This window comes from Cervus elaphus, chromosome 23 (genome assembly GCF_910594005.1).
Source record: "Cervus elaphus chromosome 23, mCerEla1.1, whole genome shotgun sequence".
Classification (NCBI taxonomy): domain Eukaryota; kingdom Metazoa; phylum Chordata; class Mammalia; order Artiodactyla; family Cervidae; genus Cervus; species Cervus elaphus.
Window position 1 is genome coordinate 47,720,195 of NC_057837.1, and position 21,085 is coordinate 47,741,279.

General features: G+C 37.4%; 2 protein-coding genes across 3 annotated transcripts in view; both read right to left on the minus strand.

Annotated features, from left to right (window-relative positions):
• The window catches only part of GPCPD1 (glycerophosphocholine phosphodiesterase 1), a 63,575-nt gene that overhangs the window by 21,873 nt on the left and 20,617 nt on the right, over positions 1-21,085 (minus strand). For both annotated transcript variants that reach the window (XM_043882719.1, XM_043882718.1), the window contains 6 exons: positions 20,436-20,477; positions 12,581-12,704; positions 5,269-5,500; positions 3,325-3,487; positions 2,696-2,828; positions 2,015-2,069 (listed from right to left, as the gene is read on the minus strand). In XM_043882719.1, the coding sequence (XP_043738654.1) occupies positions 2,015-2,069; positions 2,696-2,828; positions 3,325-3,487; positions 5,269-5,500; positions 12,581-12,704; positions 20,436-20,477 (749 nt within the window). The remainder of the gene's footprint in view (positions 1-2,014; positions 2,070-2,695; positions 2,829-3,324; positions 3,488-5,268; positions 5,501-12,580; positions 12,705-20,435; positions 20,478-21,085) is intronic.
• On the minus strand, positions 6,220-8,275 carry LOC122681031 (ferritin light chain-like). The gene has a single exon (XM_043882720.1). It carries the CDS (start codon positions 6,846-6,848, stop codon positions 6,387-6,389), a length of 462 nt encoding a protein of 153 aa, XP_043738655.1. The 5' UTR covers positions 6,849-8,275; the 3' UTR covers positions 6,220-6,386.

A 21,085-nucleotide genomic window follows, 5' to 3' on the forward strand; every position in this document is an offset into this window, starting at 1 on the left:
TATATCTCCATATATATATGGAGTTTTATATATATAAGTATTATATATATACATAATATATATAAGGATATATATTATACACACACACACAGTACTATAAAAAGTTAAGAAGTTCAACATAATCAGGTTGGTATACAGGAGGCAAACTGACATACTAAGTGTCTTTCTTTGTGACCCCCACCAGGCTCCTCTCTCCACAGAATTCTCCAGGCAAGAATACTGGGAGTGGGTAGCCATTCCCTTCTCCAGGGGATCTTCCCAATTCAGGGTTTGAACCTGGGTTTCCTGAAATTCCAGGCAGATTCTTTACCATCTGAGCCACCAGGGAAGCCCAAGTGTTACACAAAATCACTATCAAATCCTTCTGTAAGCATTATTTACAGAGTATCTAAATGAGCATAGTAATTCAATTGATGAAATGCAATGTTTCATGGGGAACATTTTTGCATGTGTCAAACACTTAAAACATTATCTCAAAAAAAAAGGGGGGGATACTTAAAAATTAAACAAATGGGACCGAATTAAACTCAAAAACCTTCTGACAGCAAAGCAAACCATCAAAAAGACAAGCTACTGAATAGGAGGAAATATTTCCAAGAGATATGACTAATAAGGAGTTGATGTCTAACATATAAAAATTTACAACTCAGCATCAAAAAAAAAAAAAAAAAACAAACCCAAAACTATCCAATTATTTAAAATGTTAGAAGAACTGAATAAACATTTTTCCAAAGCGGAAATGAAGATGACCAACAGATACAGGAAATGTTATAACACTCAGCATGAGGGAAATGCAAATCAAAACCACAAAGAACTGGACTTCCTGGTGGTCCAGTGGTTAAGAATCCACCTACCAATGCAGGGGACATGGGATCAAACTCTGATCTGCGAGACAAATAAGCCTGTGCACCACAACTACTAAGCCTTCGTGCCACAACTACTGAAACTCACATGCCTTAGAGCTCCTGCTCTGCAGTAAGAGTAGCCACCACTTGCCGCAACTAGAGAAGCCCTTGCAGAGCAACAAAGATCCAAGCACAGCCGAAAAGAAATATAAAACAAAAAAACCAATGAGTTATCACCTCACTATCATCAAAAGAATGGCTATCATCAAAAAGAACAGAAATAAATGCTGGCAAGCATGTAAAAGGAGCCCTCCTACACTGCTAGTGGGAAAGTAAACTGGTATTGACACTGTGAAAAAGTTATGAAGGTTTTTCAAAAAGCTAAAAAGAGAACTACTATATGACCCACCAATTCCACTCTTAGATACATAGCTGAAAAATACTAATTTGAAAACATATATCTCTTCAATGTTCATAGTAGCATTATTTACAACTGCCAAGATATAAAGAAACTGAAGTGAATGGATAAAGATGTGGTGTATGTATGTACACACACACAGCTCAGCTGTGTGTACGGCTCAGCCATAAAAGAGTGAAATTTTGCTATCTATAACAACATGGATGGACTTGGAGGGTATTATGCTAAGTGAACTAAGTCAGACAGAGAAAGACTATACTATATGACATCACTTGCATGGAACAGTGGTTACCAGTGGAGACAGGGAAGGCAAGAGGGGCAATAAAGGCATAGGGGATTAAGTGGTACAGACTATTAGGTTTAAAATAAGCTACAAAGATACAACACAGGGAATATAGCAAACATTTTACAATAACTATAAATGGAGCATAATCTTTAAAAATTGTGAATCATTATACTGTGTATCTGTAATTTATATAATATGTATCAACCATACTACAAATCACCTAATTAACATTTAAGAGGATGATTAGGATTCCATTGCTTTAATTCCAATCTGTACCATGAAATGAAATTAAAATGCCTAGAAATATTTTATCTTCACTGAGAAATATATTTAGAAAAAGCAGAAATATTCTCCCTTTTACCCTATTAATGTAAATGGAGGGAGAAGGCTGCCCCGACCTACAACTCTCTACTTTTCTACCTGTGGACCACCAGTCCAAAGTTGTTTAAAGAGAGGTTCACTTACATGACTAGCAGCATTTCTTAAAGAAGCAATAGTATTTTCTTGAACTTTAGCAAGCCTGAAAGAAAATAAATATATAGAAATATAGTTATCATTAATAAAGAAAAGACAAATTTAGTAAAGTTTAGTAAACTATATTTTCAATAATGGTCTCAGTACTTATTCTCTATTTTGAGGCTAACTTTACCATCCCCAAAATAAGACTGACCGTTACTTGGTTGGTGTGTGCATTCCTTAAATCAAGCTCTAATAATCATAGGTATTTACAAGCCAATTTAAAGCCCAATTACCAAATTACATTTAAATCCAGGGTAATAATTAAAAGGATCCTTTGACATTTAGTTGGTTAAACCTTATCATCAAGCATAAGCTACCAAATGCTGCTGCTAAGTCACTTCAGTCATGTCCGACTCTGTGCGACCCCAAAGACAGCAGCCCACCAGGCTCCCCCGTCCCTGGGAGTCTCCAGGTAAGAACAATGGAGTGGGTTGCCATTTCCTTCTCCAATGCATGAAAGTGAAAAGTGAAAGTGAAGTCGCTCAGTCGTGTCCGACCCTCCACGACCCCATGGACTACAGCCTACCAGGTTCCTCCGTCCATGGGATTCACCAGGCAAGAGTACTGGAGTGGGTTGCCATTGCGTTCTCCTACCAAATGCTAGTACTACTCAAATATTCAACCTACTGAGCAGTTGTTGTAGAATTCCCTGCACCTCGATGTCCAACATCCAATGGTATTCTTGGTTTCCAATACTTGGAAAATGAAGATTTCATGTCACAACTGTATCCTGGTAACGGCTTAATAATTATATAGTCAACTTTCAAAGGAAAAAAGGAGGAAGGGGAAAAGAAAGACAATTAAAAGTCTACGATGAACTCAATTACACTTAAATATCACTCAAACCAGCTTTATCAATTGATCAAACAGAGAGAAATCAAGTCAATGTCCATTCAAAGTAAAGCTTCCAGCAAATTGCTGTTGTTCAGTCACTAAGTCATATCCAACTCTTTCGCGACCCCATGGACCACCAACCCCCAGGATCCTCTGTCCATGGGATTTCCCAGGCAATAATACTAGAGTGGGTTGACATTTCCTTCTCCAGGGGATCTTCTCAACCCAGGGATCCAACCCGTGTTTCCTGCTTGGCAGACAGATTCTTTACCAATAAGCAACCAGGGAATGTATTTGTTAATATTCTGAAACAACTTATTAATTTAATTCTTTACCATTCTCAAAAGCACAATTTGAAACTAATTAGAATCCTAACAACCTTTGCTTATTTGTAAAGGGCCACCATGCTTGTCTAAGCTCACCTCTTACTTTGCCTATTGTTTTCCTGGAATTTCTGCTCATGATGGGAAGAGTAAGGATTCCAGCACTCTTCCCACTCTCTGCAATGGTGGACGATAAGAGACATGCTGTACCCACATGTCCAGGAAAAGCATCACCCTGAACTACATGTTCACTGAGATCTTCCTGAAAAATAAGGATAAGAATAACCCAGATTCTTATAATTCAATATTCCCCATTAAAAGATCAAAAAAGACACCCTTAAAACCAACTTGGAATCTATAGAAGAAAATCAATCAGAAATACAACCAAATTTATATTCAGGTAATTTAGATAGATTGCTTTGTTGTAACAAGTAACATATATTCTTTTAGTAGGCAAAGATATTTAATACACAGTATATTTACGATTTTATGTTCATTAATCATAACTTTTGATTTGCATTTCTGATCCTCTAACATATATTACGCAAGCATAAAGCATCGACTGAATGTTTCTAAGTACTTTTACATTCAAAGACTAAGATATACCTGTTGTTGTTGTTTAGTTGCTAAGTTGTAATCAACTCTTGCAAACCCATGGACTAAAGCCCACCAGGCTCCTCTGACCATTGGATTTCCTGGCAAGAACACTGGAGTGGGTTGCCATTTCTTTCTCCCAAGGATCTTTCTGACCCAGGGGTTAAACCTGCGTCTCCTGCTTGGCAGGCAGATTGGTTAACACTGAGCACTAGGGAAGCCCAAGATATACCTGTAATTATTCTCCTTGTGGCTCAGCTGGTGAAGAATCTGCCTGCAATGAGGGAGACCTAGGTTTGATTCCTGGGCTGGGAAGATCCCCTGGAGAAGGGAAAGGCTACCCACTCCAGTATTCTGGCCTGGATAATTCCATGGACTATATCATGGGGTCACAAAGAGTCAAACACAACTGAGCGACTTTCACTTTTAATGTATATTTTGTTCTTTACAAATGCATCTACACAGATGACACAGAGGGATAGTAACCTCTAGGACACTGAATACTTGATATTATATAGTGTGTTTTATCCACCTAGTCTCTGAATAAATTAGTATTTCCAAAACTGCTAACCAAATGAAAGAAAAGTCAGGCTGTTCAAGAGATAATAGGTAGGTACCAAAAGAACAAGGAAATGTTCAACCAAAACTTCATATTTTTATAATAAATGTCTCACAGATCTTATTAATTAGGCAAGATAACTTTATATTATAAAGCTATAAGAATTACTCAGGTTCTAATCCATCCTGAATTTTGCTATTTTCAGAAACAGTGGCTAGGTGCTACTGTTGGGGAAGGTTTATTCCCCACCCTCAGAGTCAAACTCTAATCTAGTGTAAATGTGAGTGGAAATATCAAAGAGCCAGGACCTTAGGGGAGGACCCAGTTTTATTTGTGAGGAGCAGCTGAACAGCCCAAAAGCCAAGATAAGCATCACAAACAGTTCTAGAAAGTTGTCAGCACAGAGTCTGAATAACTTGGCACAATTTTCACAGCAACTATCTTTTCTTACATATTTATAATATCAAGTAAAGTTGGAAAAATGAGTTAATTATTACAATGGATTCTTATAAAATGCTTCAATAAACAAAACTTCAGTCATGAAGAAGGCTCAATCATGCTTGTTACATCAGCCTACCTATTAAGTAACAGCTTCTATTCTTCAAAGTGCCTTTGGATACATTCATTTATGTTTAAAATACACACAGACATCAAGACATCTGGTCTTAATTTGAATGCAATTCTGAAGTTCTCAATTATATTCTTAATAATATGAGTCTGCCAACTCTAAGTTTTTTAAAATCTGCTAACATGTACAGAGGAGTAAACATCTAAAAAGTTGTATGAATCATACGTTTACATAAATTAAGACTACAATAAAAATCAAAACATATGTAAAAATAAACTCATGTCTACATTGTCTCTCACCCTCTTCAGTGAAATATACTCACCTCAAAAAAATCAAATATTAGTTCTAGGTTATCTGGTTCCATTGTCTGTATACTATACTCTGTCCAACGGTCAGGCTGTAAGCCATACCCACACTCCGGCTGTGAATGTCTACACTTGAATTCATTGTCGCTTATTAAGGATATCTCCAGGCTATTTGACATTTTGTGAAGAACAGTGGGAGATACTCTATCATCGTCATCTTCCTCCAGACCCTCTAATGTCAGCTTTACCCTAAATGAAAGGAAAAAATGATGAAATGCAAAAAGTGAAGAAAGAAAATCCATATATACGCTACCTAAAGAGTAAATTTAAAAGTGTTCCCTTTATATGCTAAACCCTCAAATAACAAAAGAACTATACATACTACAGGTTAAGGCATTAGTTATATTTTATAAAATAGTGGTGTTTTTATCTCCACACATTTTTGCCAAGTATTAAAATGAGATAAATGCTCATTATGCCTAAGCCTATTTTAATTAATTCTTTGGGTTTTTTAAAGTGAATCTAAAGAGGCATTTACTATTATCCATTTATAACTGGCTATCTCAATTTCTTACAAGAAGTTTCACAAATATATATATAACAAGTACAATTTTGAACCATATTCTGTCAATGTGCATTAAAAGACTGTTAGGCAGGGACTTCCCCAGTGGTCCAGTGGTTAAGAATCCACGTACCAATGCATGGTTTGTAGGTTGGATCCCTAGTTGGAGAACTAAGATCCCACATGCCGCAGAGCAATTAAACCCACACCACAACTACTGAGCCCACGTGCCTTAGAACCTGAGCACCACAACTAGAGAAAAGCCCTCATGCCTCAACTAGAAAAGACCACATGCCACAACGAGATCCTGAATGCTGTTAACTAAAACCTGATGCAGCCAAATAAACATAAAAAAAAAAAGAGCCTATTAAGAGTTGGAGGTCGTAAATTTTTGTTGTTGTTGTTATGCTGCAAAAGGCTTTATTGTTTCCATTTGGTCCAAGGCTTGAGAGAGGACTCCAGCATGTTAAAAGGTGCCTAGTGGCTGCAGAGAGGGGCTTCAGGCAGCCCTGATGTTAGGCGGGTTCTTCAAAGGACACTGGTTGTTGTCAGCACAGAGTCTGAATAACTTGGCTAGTTGTGCTTGGGGGTGAGCCTCTGGAAGAGAAACTCGCCCAACCCAGCCTGGGGACCAGCCAGCCTGCGGAGGTTGGTCAGATGGTCACCCATCTTCTTAATGAGTTTCACTTCCTCATCTAGGAAGTGGTTCTCCAGGAAATCACAGATGTGGGAGTCTCCATGGGCAGAAGCCAGGTCATGCAGATCCAACAGGGCTTGATTCAGGTTCTTCTCTACAACAAGGGTGGCTTCCATAGAGTCCTGGGTTTTACCCCACTCATTTTGAGATGGCTTCTGCATGTCCAGGAAGAGGGCGCGGCCGCCACGCTGGTTTTGCAGTTTCAAGAGACACTCCATGCCCTCGCACTTCTCCTTGGCCAATTCACGAAAAAAGTGACCCACACCCTCCAGAGCCACATCGTCGCGGTCGAAATAGAAGCCCAGAGAGAGGTAGGTGTAGGAGGCCCGCAACTGCATGTTAACCAGGTGGTTGATGGCGGCCTCCACTTCAGTAGACTAATTCTAACGAATCTGGGAGCTCATGATTGGTCGGTAATAAGGAATTAAAAAATGGGGGCTGGTCCCGGTGATTGCAGACTGCTGAGTGACTGATTCCAGAAGTTGCGACTGGAAAAAGGGTTGGAGGGTAGTTGGAGGCTGGAACAAGGGGCATCCCTGGGTCTGTTCCGTCCAAGCACTGTTGAACCAAGAGACAGATCTGCGGGGCCGACAAGCACACTTCCAGGTCGTAAAATTTTAAATTTCCCCTACTTCCCCTCACTACAGTGAGACCAGGTACTTTGTGAACAGATTATTAAAGAAAACCATGGTATTAATGGTATTAAAAGTATGGTATATACATTTGCATTTATGCATGGCTTTTATGTATTTACATATATGTACTTTTTAATGAAACAAAGGAACAAAACAAGAAGCCAAGAGTCATAACTCCCACAGCAGTGAAAATAAAAGCCACTGGGTCACAAAGACTAATTTACTCCAAATGAGAAGCAATCAGCTGCAGAGAACACTTGTAATGCCAATAAGTTAACTCAATGCTAGACTATTTCTTGCACCAACTGGAATGTACATAGATCAAATAAGTTTAATACCAATGATGTAGGAGCAATGTTATTGTATAAAATGCAGTTGAGCTAGGAAAGCTTTTCATTCTAGATTTAAATGTGATCCACTTAATAATACAAGTAATAGAACTACATTAGTGAGGCCTGTTCTCTCTTAATGACCTGCTGCCTCCAACAACTGTGCAGACTTATCTTACAGGCACATATTCCAAGGTATCCCAGAGGGGACATGATTATTCAATTAGTAATAATGTGCCATAGTCATACTGTAAAATCAAAAGTAGCACCACTTTGATAATCCAAACAAAAAAGATTCTTTCTTCTCTCCAAACTCTTAGGAATAGTTCTGAACAACTGATTTTGCTGGTGAGCCTGAAGGAACAAACATTCTCTACCAGGACATACAAAAAACGACTACAAATGGACTGTGATGAATTGGCAAGAAGGCATGGAAATTAAATATGACTATTCTCAGGACTTCCTGGTGGTCCAGTGGTTAAGACTCCAAGATCCCAACATAGGCAACAGGGGTTTGATCCCTGGTCAGGAAACTAGGATGCTGCATGCTGTGACCAAAAAAAAAAAAGCTAGTTTACAAATAGCAGTGTGCAACTACCTACCTCTCTTCCCCAAACAAACCAAATTTAAAGGGATCAGTGAAAGGATTTAGTTCATTTATATTAAAGGTTTTCTTCAAGTACCTATATAAATGTTATCAGTTCAGTTCACTCACTCAGTTGTGTCTGACTCTTTGCAACCCCATGGACTGCAGCACGCCAGGCTTCCTTGTCCATCACCAACTCCCGGAGCTTGCTCAAACTCATGTACATTGAGTCGGTGATGCCATTCAACCATCTCATCTTCTGTCGTGCACTCCTCCTCCCACTCAATCTTTCCCAGCATCAAGGTCTTTTCCAAGGAGTCAGTTCTTTGTATCAGGTGGCCAAAGTACTGGAGATTCAGCTTCAGCATCAGTTCTTCCAATGAATATTCTAGACTGATTTCCTTTAGGATTCACTGGTTGGATCTCCTTGCAGTCCAAGAGACTCTCAAGAGTCTTCTCCAACACCACAGTTCAAAAGCATCAATTCTTTGGTGCTCAGCCTTCTTTATGGTCCAACTCTCACATCCATACATGATTACTGGATTACTAGCTTTGACTAGACAGACCTTTGTTGACAAAATAATGTCTATGCCTTTTCATACACTGTCTAGGTTAGTCATAGCTTTTCTTCCAAGGAGCAAGCGTCTTTTAAATTCATGGTTGCAGTCACCATCTGCAATGATTTTGGAGTGCAAAAAAATAAAGTCTCTCACTGTTTCCATTGTTTCTCCATCTAGTTGCCATGACGTGATGAGACCAGATGCCATGATCTTCATTTTCTGAATGTTGAGTTTAAGCCAGCTTTTTCACTCTTCTTTCACTTTCATCAAGAGGCTCTTTAGTTCTTCTTTGCTTTCTGCCAGAAGGGTAGTGTCATTTCCATATCTGAGGTTACTGATATTTCTCCCGGCAATCTTGATTCCAGCTTGTGCTTCAACAAGGCTTGCATTTTGCATGATGTTCTCTGCATATAGGCTAAATAAGCAGGGTGACAATATATAGCCTTGACATACTCCTTTCCCAATTTGGAACCAGTCTGTTGTTCCATATCTACCTATAACTGTTGCTTCTTGACTTGCATACAGATACAGGTATGCATATAGGACCTGCATACAGGAGGCAGGTAAGGTGGTCTGGTATTCCTATCTCTTCAACAATTTTCCACAGTTTGTTGTGATCCACACGGTCAAAGGCTTTGGCATAGTCAATAAAGCAGAAGTAGACGTTTTTCTAGAACCCTCTTGCTTTTTCTATGATCCAACAAATGTTGGCAATTTGATCTCTTGATTCCTCTGCCTTTTCTAAATCCAGCTTGAACATCTGGAAATTCACAGTTCACGTACTGTTGAAGCCTAGCTTGGAGAATTTTGAGCATTACCTTGCTGGCGCATGAGATGAGTGCAATTGTGTGGCTGTTTGAACATTCCTTGGCATTGCCTTTCTTTGGAATTTGAATGAATATATAAATGTTATAGTCTATCATAAAGTAACACTGCTTTCCAAGTTCTGGTGGAATCAAGTGAAAGAGAAACTTGTATTTAAAATGTGGTGGTGAGATTTGCTTGTTAGATTACTGCTTTTGGCTTGTGGAAATCGCTAAGTAAGCAGTGCTGAAGGCAAGTCCAACTCAGAGTCTCCCAGAGAGCCCGAACTGCAGAAGCTCTTCATCAAGAGTGAGCTTTGAAACAACCAAGGAGAGTCTGAGAAGCCATTCTGAGCACTGGGGAATGCTCACAGACATTGTGGTACAACGTCTGTGTACAAATACCAAGTGCCCTAGAGGCATGGGTTTGTCACGTTAAGTCATCGGAAGAGGCAGATGTGGCCATGAATGCAAGACCACACAAGATGGATGGAAGAGTTGTGGAACCAAAGAGAGTTCTATCAAGAGAAGATTCTCAAACTGCTCACTTAAATGTGAAAAAGATTTTTGTTGGTAGCATTAAAGGAGACACTGAAGAACATCACCTAAGAGATTAATTTGAACAGTATGGGAAAAAGGAAGTGATCGAAATCATGAATCACTGAGGCAGTGGCAAAAAGAGCGGCTTTGCTTTTGTAACCTCTGATGACCATGACTCTGTAGATAAGACTGCCGTTCAGAAATACCATACTGTGAATGGTGACAACTGTGAAGTAAGGAAAGCCTATCTAAGCAAGAGATAGCTAGTGCTTCATCCAGCCAAAGAGGTAAAAGTAGTTCTGGAAACTTTGGTGGTAATCAACAAGGTTGTTGTGGTGAGGATGACAACTCTGTTTGTGGAGGAAACTTCAGGTGGCTTTGGTGATAGCCATTGGTGGTGGTGGATATGGTGGCCTTGAGGATGGCTATGGATTTGATAATAATGGAAATAATTTTGGAGGTGGCAGAAGCTACAATTATTTTGGCAATTACAACATCAAATTCTGGACTCATGAAAGGATGAAACTTTTGGAGGGAGAAGTTCTGGCTCATATGGTACTGAAGGCCAATACCTTGCCAAACCACAAAAGCAAGGTGACTCTGGTGGTTCCAGCAGCAGCAGTAGCTATGGCAGTGGCAGATGGTTTTAATTACTGCCAGGAAACAAAGCTTAGCAAGAGAGGAGAGCCAGAGAAGTGACAGGGAAGCCACAGGTTGTAACGGAGTTGTGAACTCAGCCAAGCACAGTGGTGGCAGGGCCCAGCAGCTATGAAGAAAGATGCTTTAGACAATACTCATCTGTATGGGTAAAAAACTTGAGGACTGTATTTGTGACTAATTGTGTAATAGGTTATTCAAGTTTGTTCTGTGTAAAGCATTCCAGGAGAGAGTTTTAAAGCAGACTTTCTTTTGCACCCATGCTGTTGATTGCTACATGTAACAGTCTGATCATGACACTGAATAAATGTCTTTAAAAATAAATAAAATGTGATTTAAACATTTTAAATCATGTCAAGTGTTTTATTCAAAATGCAAACACTGTTACTAAGCTTTTAAAATAGTCATGATAAATTTGCAGATAAATTATTTTCTAGCAAATGAAGGCTTAACCTATCAATACTATGAATTTGGGGGAAAGAGACTGTCAAAATAAACATCAATTGCTAGCTATGCACAATTATTTCAGTAAGAATCAGTTAATTTGTAGTGTCCAAATAAGTATGGTTATAAAAATATTCCAATTTAAGCCTAAGCAACACAGTAATATATACAAACACTCAACTTCTATATAAACAAGAAAAGCATAGGACTCAGTATGCATAAGCAAGCCAATCAGAACACAATTAATTATCTATTAATTTTTTTGGCTGCATCGCAGTATGCAGGATCTTAGTTCACCAACCAAGGATGGAACCACATCCCTTACAGTGGAAACAAGAAGTCCTACCATCATTATTTCAAGGTCATAAAACAAAGACACTTTATAGCTATAACACAACTTATATGCTTCTTTTAACATGTAAATAAAATATCTAATTATGACTATCTGGTTAGAAAATCTTTGCAATCAAACTGACCGAGCAGATCAGTTATGTGGTCCAATTATCTAGGTTTCTCAGAAGCAAAGCAGAGGCCTAAAAAAGCTAATGAACAGAGACAAGGTACACCCAAAACACTTTACTCACTCTCAGAACAGGCCAATGGAAAGGGTTGAGAAGTGTCACCCACCCTTTCCCATATGTATTTTATGACTAGGATAAATAATATAATATTTTCAGCAGTTACTGTAAAGCATTTACGGATTTAAAAACTGCAACATTATTAATTTTATCATGAAAATAGATATTAACTATTATTACTAACTACTTTAGTTACTGAAAAATGACCCTTTCAACCCAGTCCTGACATTTTGTTAGAAAAAACTGCATTACATAGCATACTTAGAATTCTCGGTCCCAAATTTAAAAAAATTCAAATGATAAGGCTGCCTGGTTTCCTAAGAAATCAGTTCATTCAAAGATATACATGGTGACATTACAAAAATTTAAGTTACTATTTACTTATTTATACAAAGCTTGACATCTATTTCTTAAATTAAGATTAAAATTACACTAATCTGGAACTGCTATGGTAACTGCGACCTTTCCTTAATGAAACGGTTTTTTGTTTTTAAGACACAGGAAAATTTAGGACACTGAAGTGTATTTCCAATGACCATTTTTCTGTTTATGCCATTCTCCCCTCATTTAACACAAAATCATTTCATCACATCAATTTCAAAACAAATACTTATTGCTACACTAAGACATTTCAAATGGTAGGAACTACAAAGACATGTCAGCCTAGAAATCACTTATGTAAGGTTAAAAAAAAAAAGATGTTCTGGTTTCACACTTGGAGATTAAGACTAACGTAAGTACATTTAACTGTAGTAATCTTCATGAAAGGAAACAAATTCACTTTTACAAGACCCTGTTGTTTGTTAGAATACAAGTATGCTATTTCCTCAGTTGATACACTTAAAGCCTATAACCAGATGGATCAGAAATCTACAGCAATTATTAAATTAATTATTATTAAAATAAATAAGTCAAGTAACAAATACACATGGTCCTACCTAAATCTAGATTTTTTAAATTTTTTCTTGGTTATTGAGACAGGAGGTTTTTCGGAATAATGCAAACGTAATCTGATTTCGGTCTGACATGTAAGCCATCCAGAATCCAGAGTCTCAATACCATCTAGAAAAAGTATGAAGAACACCAATTAATATACACATTTTAAAAAACAATCCAATAACTACAAGACACGTTGACAGTTTCAGTTAACATTCACAGTTTGATACACTCAGGTTAACTATCACTGGTATTTCTCTTCAAAGCAAATATACAAGTAGTCTCAAATTTGTCATTAAAAGAAAACTTTTATATGAAGTATATACATATGAAGGGCGAAAAAACTAAATGAACATTAAGAACTAAAACTAAATTAAAATACTCTTATTGAATATATTATCAAAGTAATACAAATCTATCTCAGAAAAAATACATATCCCAAGAAGGCTTATAACCTAGCAGTTGTTCCACTGGTGACCATGGTTACACTTCCAAAGTGTCACATGAGATACTCAGCTGAAAAGTAGTTATTCCACTAGTGCTGGCAGTGGAGATACCAGGAGGTAAGAATCAAACAAACTAAATGTACTGGGAGATGCTAGGGGCAGGGAAGAGGTGGTTGCCACCCAGAGGGTAGCCGAGGCCTAACAGGCAAAGGGGTTTGGAACAGAGCCTGACATACACCAAGTACTGAACAAATATTTGTTGAAAGATTTTAGCGAGTAACAATACCCACCCATTTCTGGAGCTGTTTGTCTCCTGAGCCATGGCATAGTTCATGACTCCAACGAGATTAAGCCCTGAGCCTTTGGAGTGGGAGCACTGACTCTTCCAAGACCCTAGACTACCAGAGAACTAACCCTAGGGAGTACCAAATAGTGAGAACTAACACAAAAGAAACTACCTGAATACAAGACCCACTGTCACCCAACCACCAGTAGCATCCTGTATAGGACACCTCATTTAAACAACAAATAAAACAAAAATACAAACCCAATCATCAGCAGACAGGAGTACCACCTCACTCAGCCTTTCCCATCAGAAGAAAAACAAACAAAAATTCAGCACAAATCTCATCCTATAGGAAGGTCACACAAACCACCGGACCAACCTTAAGAGGGCAGAAACCAAAAGGAAGAAAGAAGTCAACCTTCTTCAAGGAAAGAATTCAACTTTCCTTGAAGCCTGAGAAAAGGAGACCTCAAACACAAAGTACTTAGCCTCCAACTAATAAAAATAAATGAAAAAAAAAAATTACAAAAAAAAATAATGAAAAGGTAGAGAAATAATGCACAAATGAAGGAACAAACTAGAAATACAGAAGTCCAAATAAATGAAGAGGAAACAGGCAAACTACCTGAAAAAGAATTCAGAATAATGATTATAAAAGATGATCAAAAATCTTGAAAGTAAAATGGAGAAAATGCAACAATCAATAAATAAAGACCTAGAAGAATTAAACAATAAACATACAGAGACAAACACAATTACTGAAATTAAAAATACTCTAGAAGGAATCAATATCTGAATATCTGAAGCAGAAGGAAAAATCAGTGAGCTGGAAGATAAAATGGCAGAAATATCTTCTGAAGAGCAGAATAGAGTAAAAAGAATGAAAAGAGCTGAGGACAGTCTCAGAGACCTCTGGGACCATATCAAATGCACCAACATTCCAATTACAGGGGTCCCAGAAGAGAAAAAGAAAGGGTATGAGAAAATTTTTGAAGAGATTATAGTTGAAAATTTCCCCAACATGGAAAAGGAAATAGTCAATCAAGTCCAAGAGGCACAAAGAGTCCCAGACAGGATAAACCCAAGGAGAAACACCAGGACAGTAACAAAAACTAAACACAAAGAAAGAATATTAAAAGCAGCAAGGGAGAGGCAACAAGTAACATACAAGGGAAACCCCATACATTTAATAGCTTATCTTTCAGCAGAAACTCTGCAGGCCAGAAGAGAATGGCAGGATATATTTAAAGTACTGAAAGGGAAAAATCTACAACTAAGATTACTGTACCCGGCAAGGATCTCATTCAAAATTGACGGAGAAATGAAAAGCTTTTCAGACAGCAAAAGTTAAGAGAATTCAGTACAACCAAACCAACTTTACAACAAATGTTAAATGGACTTATATAGTCAGGAAATACAACAGAAGAAAAGAGATCTACAAAATCAACCCCAAACAATTAAGAAAATGACAATAGGAACATACATATCAATAATTAATTTAAATGTAAATGGATTAAATGCTCCAACCAAAAGACGACAGGCTGAATGGGTACAAAAAGAAGACACATATATATGCTGTCTACAAGAAACCCACTTCAGACCTCAAGACACATATAGACTGAAATTGAGAGGATGGAAAAATATATTTCATGCAAATGGGAAGCCAAAGAAGGCTGGAGTAGCAATCCTCATATCAGACAAAATATACCTTAAAATAAAGAAGATTACAAGAGATAAGGAAGGACACTAATAACGATTAAGGGATCAATCCAAGAGGAAGACATTAATAATTGTAAGTAACTATGCATCCAACATAGGAACACCTCAGTACATAAGAGAAACACTAACAGACATGGAAGGAGAAATTGACAGTAACACAATAACAGTAGGACACTTTAACACCCCACTCACACCAATGGACAGATCATCAAAACAGAAATTAATAAGGAAACACAGTCTTAAATGATACATTTGATGAGATGGATCTCATTGATATCTTCAGGACATTCCATCCAAATGCAGAAGAATACACCTTCTTCTCAAGTGCACATGGAACATTACCCAGGACAGACCACATCTTGGGTCACAAATCAAACCTCAGTAAATTTAAGAAAACTGAAATCATATCAAGCATCTTCTCAGACCACAACACTATGAGACTAGATATCAATTTCAAGAAAAACTGTAAAAAAACAGATTTGACATAGACACATGGAGATTAAACAATACATTTCTAAATAACCAACAGGTTACTGAAGAAAACAAAAGGGAAATCAAAAAAATTTCTAGAAACAAGTGACAATGAAAACACAACTCAAAATGTATGGGATGCAGCAAAAGCAGTTCTAAGAGGGACGTTTATAGCAATACAATCCTACCTCAAGAAACAAGAAAAACAGTGAATAGACAACCTAACTTTACACCTAAAACAACTAGGAAAAGAAGAAGAAAGAAACCCCCAAATTAGTAGAAGGAAATAAATCATAAAATTTGAGCAGAAATAAATGAAAAGGAAATGAAAGAAACAATAGTAAAGATTAATAAAACTAAAAGCTGGTTCTTTGAGAAGATAAATAAAACTGACAAACCTTTAGCCAGACTCATCAAGAAAAAAGAGAGAAGAATCAAATCAACAAAATTAGAAATGAAAAAGGAGAGGTCACAACAGACAATGCAGAAATACAAAGGATTATAAGAGACTATTTTGAACAACCATATGGCAATAAAACAGATAACCTGGAAGAAATGGACGGATTCTTACAAAAGTTCAATCTTCCAAGACTGAACCAGGAAGAAATAGAAATTGTGAACAATCCAATTTTAAGCACTGAAAATGAAGCTGTGATAAAAAATCTCCCAAAAAACAAAAGCCCAGGACCAGATGGCTTCACAGGAGAATTCTATCAAACATTTAAGAGAAGAGCTAATGCCTATCCTTCTAAAAATCTTTCAAAAAATTGCAGAGGAAGGAACACTTCCAAACTCATTCTACGAGGCCACCATCACCATGATACCAAAATCAGACAAAGACAACACACAAAAAAGAAAACTACAGGCCAATATCACTGATGAACATAGATGCAAAAATCTTCAACAAAGTGTTAGCAAACAGAATTCAGCAACACATCAAAAAGCTCATACACCATGATCAAGTTAGGTTTATTCCAGGGATGCAAGGATTCTTCAATGTAAGCAAATCAATCAATGTGATACCCCACATTAACAAATTGAAAGTTAAAACTATTTAATCATCCCAATAGATGCAGAAAAAGCCTTTGACAAAATTCAGCACCTATTTATGATTAAAACTCTTCATAAAACAGGCATAGAAGGAACCTACCTCAACACAGTAAAGGCCATATATGATAAGCCTACAGCAAACATTATTCTCAATGGTGAAAAACTGAAAGCATTCCCCCTAAGATCAGGAACAAGACAAGGGTGTCTATTTTCACCACTATTATTCAATGTAGTTTTGGAAGTCCTAGCTACAGCAATCAAAGAAAAAAAAATGAAAGCAATCCTGATCGGAAAAGAAGAAGTAAAGCTCTCACTGTTTGCAGATGACATGACACTGTACATAGAAAACCCTAAAGATAGTACCAGAAAATTACTAGAGCTAATCAGTGAATTTAGCAAAGTTGCAGGATACAAAATCAATATACAGAAATCACTTGCATTTTTATATACTAACAATGAAAAAAATCAGAAAGAGCGATTAAGGAATCAATTCCATTCACCATTACAACAAAAAGAATTAAATATCCAGGAATAAATTTACCTAAGGAGACAAAAGAACTGTACAAAGAAAATTATAAGACACTAATGAAAGAAATCAAAGATGACATAAACAGATGGAAAGATATTCCATGTTCCTGGGTAGGAAGAATCAATATTGTGAAAATGAGTATACTACCAAATGCAATTATGGATTTAATGCTATCCCTGTCAAATTATCAATGGCATTTTCCACAGAACTAGAACAAAAAATTTCACAATTCACACGGAAACACAAAAGACCCCAAATAGCCAAAGCAGTCTTGACAAAGAAGAATTGAGCTGGAACAATTAACCTTCCTGACTTCAGGTTATACTACAAAGCTACAGGCATCAGAACAGTATGGTGCTGGTACGAAAACAGAAATATAGACCAATGGAACAAGATAGAAAGCCCAGAAATAAACCCATGCCCCTGTGGGCACCTTATTTTTGACAAAGAAGGCAAGAATATACAATGGGGCAAAGACAGCCTCTTCAATAAATGGTACTGGGAAAACTGGACAGCTACATGTAAAAGAATGGAATTAGAACACTTCCTAACACCATACACAAAGATAAACTAAAAATGGATTAAAGACCTAAATGTAAGACCAGAAACTATAAAACTCTTAAGAGGAAAACACAGGCAGAACCCTCGATGACATAAATCAAACCAAGATTCTCTATGACCCACCTCCTAGAGTAATGGAAATAGAAACAAAAGTAAACAAGTGGGACATGATTAAAATTAAAAGCTCTTGCACAGCAAAGGAAATTATAAGCAAGGTGAAAAGACAAGCCTCAGAATGGGGGAAAATAGTAGCAAATGAAACAACTGACAAAGGATTAATTTTCAAAATATACAAGCAGCCCATACAACTCAATACCAGAAAAACAAACTACCCAATCAAAAAGTGGGAAAAAGACCTAAACAGACATTTCTCCAAAGAAGACATACAGATGGCTAACAAACACATGAAAAGATGCTCAATATCACTCATTATTAGAGAAATGGAAATCAAAATTACAATGAGATATCACCTCACACCGGTCAGAGCAACCATCATCAAAAAGTCTACAAACAATAAATGCTGGAGAGGGTGTGGAGAAAAGGGAACACTCTTGCACTGTTTGTGGGAATGTAAATTGATCCAGCCCCTATGGAAGACGGTACGGAGATTCCCTTAAAAACTAGGAATAAAACTACCATAGGACTCAGCAATCCCACTTCTAGGCATATACCCTGGGGAAACCAAAATTGAAAGAGACACATGTATTCCATTGTTCACTGCAGCACTATTTACAGTAGCTAGAACATGGAAGCAACCTAGATGTCCATCGACAGTTGAATGGATAAAGAAGTTGTGGAACACATACACAATGGAATATTACTCAGCCATAAAAAGAAATGCATCTGAGTCGGTTCTAATGAGGTGGATGAATCTAGAACCTATTATACAGAGTGAAGTGAGTCAGAAAGATACAGATAAATATAGTATTCTAACACATATATACGGAATCTATAAAAATCGTACTAAAGGATTTATTTACAGGGCAGCAATGGAGAAACACACAGAGAATAGACTTATGGACATGGGGAGAGGGGAGGAGAGGAGGAGATGTAGGGAAGGAGTAACACAGAAACCTCCATGATCATATGTAAAATAGATAGCCAATGGGAATTTCTATATGACTTGGGAAACTCAAAAAGGGGCTCTGTATCAACCTAGACGGATGGGATGGGAGGGAGGTTCAAAAGGGAGGGGATATATGTGTATCTATGGCTGATTCATGTTGGGATTTGACAGAAAACAGCAAAATTCTGTAAAGCAATTATCCTTCAATGAAAAATAAATTTTTTTTAAAGTGAAAAAAAAAAAATGTATTATCCACCTACATAGTCTGTCATTGATAAACTGCATGATTGTGATAACACTGCTAGCACTGTTTAATTTGAAGTTTCTTACTAACAAAAGTAATAACATTGTCATAAATACCAGGGAGCTGTCAACTGTTTTGGACCTAAGTTTTCCATCAATAGGATTTAAAAAAAAAAAAAAAAATCAAGGAAATTTTCTCCTTAGGTCTGATTTCCTAACTATCAAAATTTTATACATAAAGAGAAACCACTACCATCTCAAGTGTTAGACTACTTTATGATGCAATATAAATAATCCCAAACAAAATCAAGAAAATAAGTTAAATTACTGTCCAAACACTGCAAAAGCCTATACATCTGTAAAGTAGATAAACACTTGTACCTAGTAAAACCACAATCAATACACTCACGCCCAGACTTCCCTGCAGAGAAGGCAATGGCACCCCACTCCAGTACTCTTGCCTGGAAAATCTCATGGATGGAGGAGCCTGGTAGGCTGCAGTCCATGGGGTCACTAAGAGTCCGATACGACTGAGCGACTTTACTTTCACTTTTCACTTTCATGCACTGGAGAAGGAAATGGCAACCCACTCCAGTATTCTTGCCTGGAGAATCCCAGGGACAGAGGAGCCTAGTGGGCTGCCGTCTATGGGGTCGCACAGAGTCAGACTGAAGCGACTTAGCACCAGCAGCAGCAGCAGACTTCCCTGATGGCTCAGTGGAACTACTCAGCCCACCAGCCTAGAGACTGTACTCCACTGTAAATTGTTTACTCAGCCAGAATGACTAGAACATTCTCCTTAATCTGGATTTTAGTATAAATGCACAAACAATGCAAAAATGCAGCTTATGAGTAATAGTTCACATTTAAAGGTTTAGAACAATTAATATTCTCAAACACAGTAGTGTTAAGTGATGATATAGTAACAATTAAGTATAATACTTTTAATTCTATTAATTCATACACCTAAAGTTACCAGCCAAATAAAAATCAAAAAGATGAAATTATAAAGCATTGGTGGTCCAATGGTTAGGACTCTGCACTTCCACTGCAGAGGACACAGGTTTGATCCCCCAGATTGAGGAACTAAGATTCCACAAGCAGCATGGTGATACAGTAGATCCTGGTGATCCAGTGGATTAAGAGTCCACCTGCCAATGCATGGGACACAGGTTTGACCCCTGGTCCAGGAAGATTCTACACACCACAGACAACTAAAACTCATGCACCACAACTAATGAGTCCCTGAGCTGCAACTACTGAAGCCCTTGTGCCTAGACCCTGTTCTCTGCAACAAGAGTAGCTACTGTAATGAGAAACTCCAACTCATCCTAACAAGACAAAGATCCAGTACAACCAAAACCAAATAGATAAATAATCTAAAAAAAAATCATACTCTTATGTCTCTGTGCTGTTTCTAATGAAATGTTATGTAAGATCTCAACCATGTGAATGTGAAGATTTTTGAAAACTCAGTCTCACTTACTGTGGATTCCAAATTGTCCATCGTCAATAATAATTTCACTTTCTAAAATTGAAGGAAAATAGAAAACTTAGTTAAAATTCATGATGTACATACTGAATTAACAACTGAGAAATTACCCACCTTAAGGATTTTTTAAAAAATTAAAAATATAAAAGCATCCCAAAGTGAATAAGCATATTTATTGTAGCCCTCAATAAAGAAACCCTTTTTAAGGAGGCTATCAGACAGTAATAGTTCTTACATTCATGGTGATTATTCACAATGTTACAAGGAAGAGAAAAGAAAACTTCTCAGAGAGGTGCTCCAGACTAGAGGCACTGGGACAAATGTTTATACCAACCAATGTACGAGACTGACAAGATGCTGGACAACAATATTGCCTGGTTTTTTTCAAACCAAAGGTATTGGCACAATTAAAATGCTTATTCTCACATAGTGCCTATTCTGATCTTAACTAAAATATAATGCTCCTCAAACCCCAACCATTCTCTACAGCCAGCTAAAAGCTTTTCAAACAGCATAAACTTACCTGTATACATAGAGCTGTGAGGAACTACCAAAAGGTAAGTGCTCCCTTCCAAAAGAAATGTTAACTAAATGAGAAAAACTGTTAATCCCCACCCTGTAAGTAAAATACTGATTATCTTCCC

Bases quoted from the DNA above. Each gene is read 5' to 3' on its own strand.
- LOC122681031 (XM_043882720.1), bottom strand. From the start codon at position 6,848: ATGCAGTTGCGGGCCTCCTACACCTACCTCTCTCTGGGCTTCTATTTC.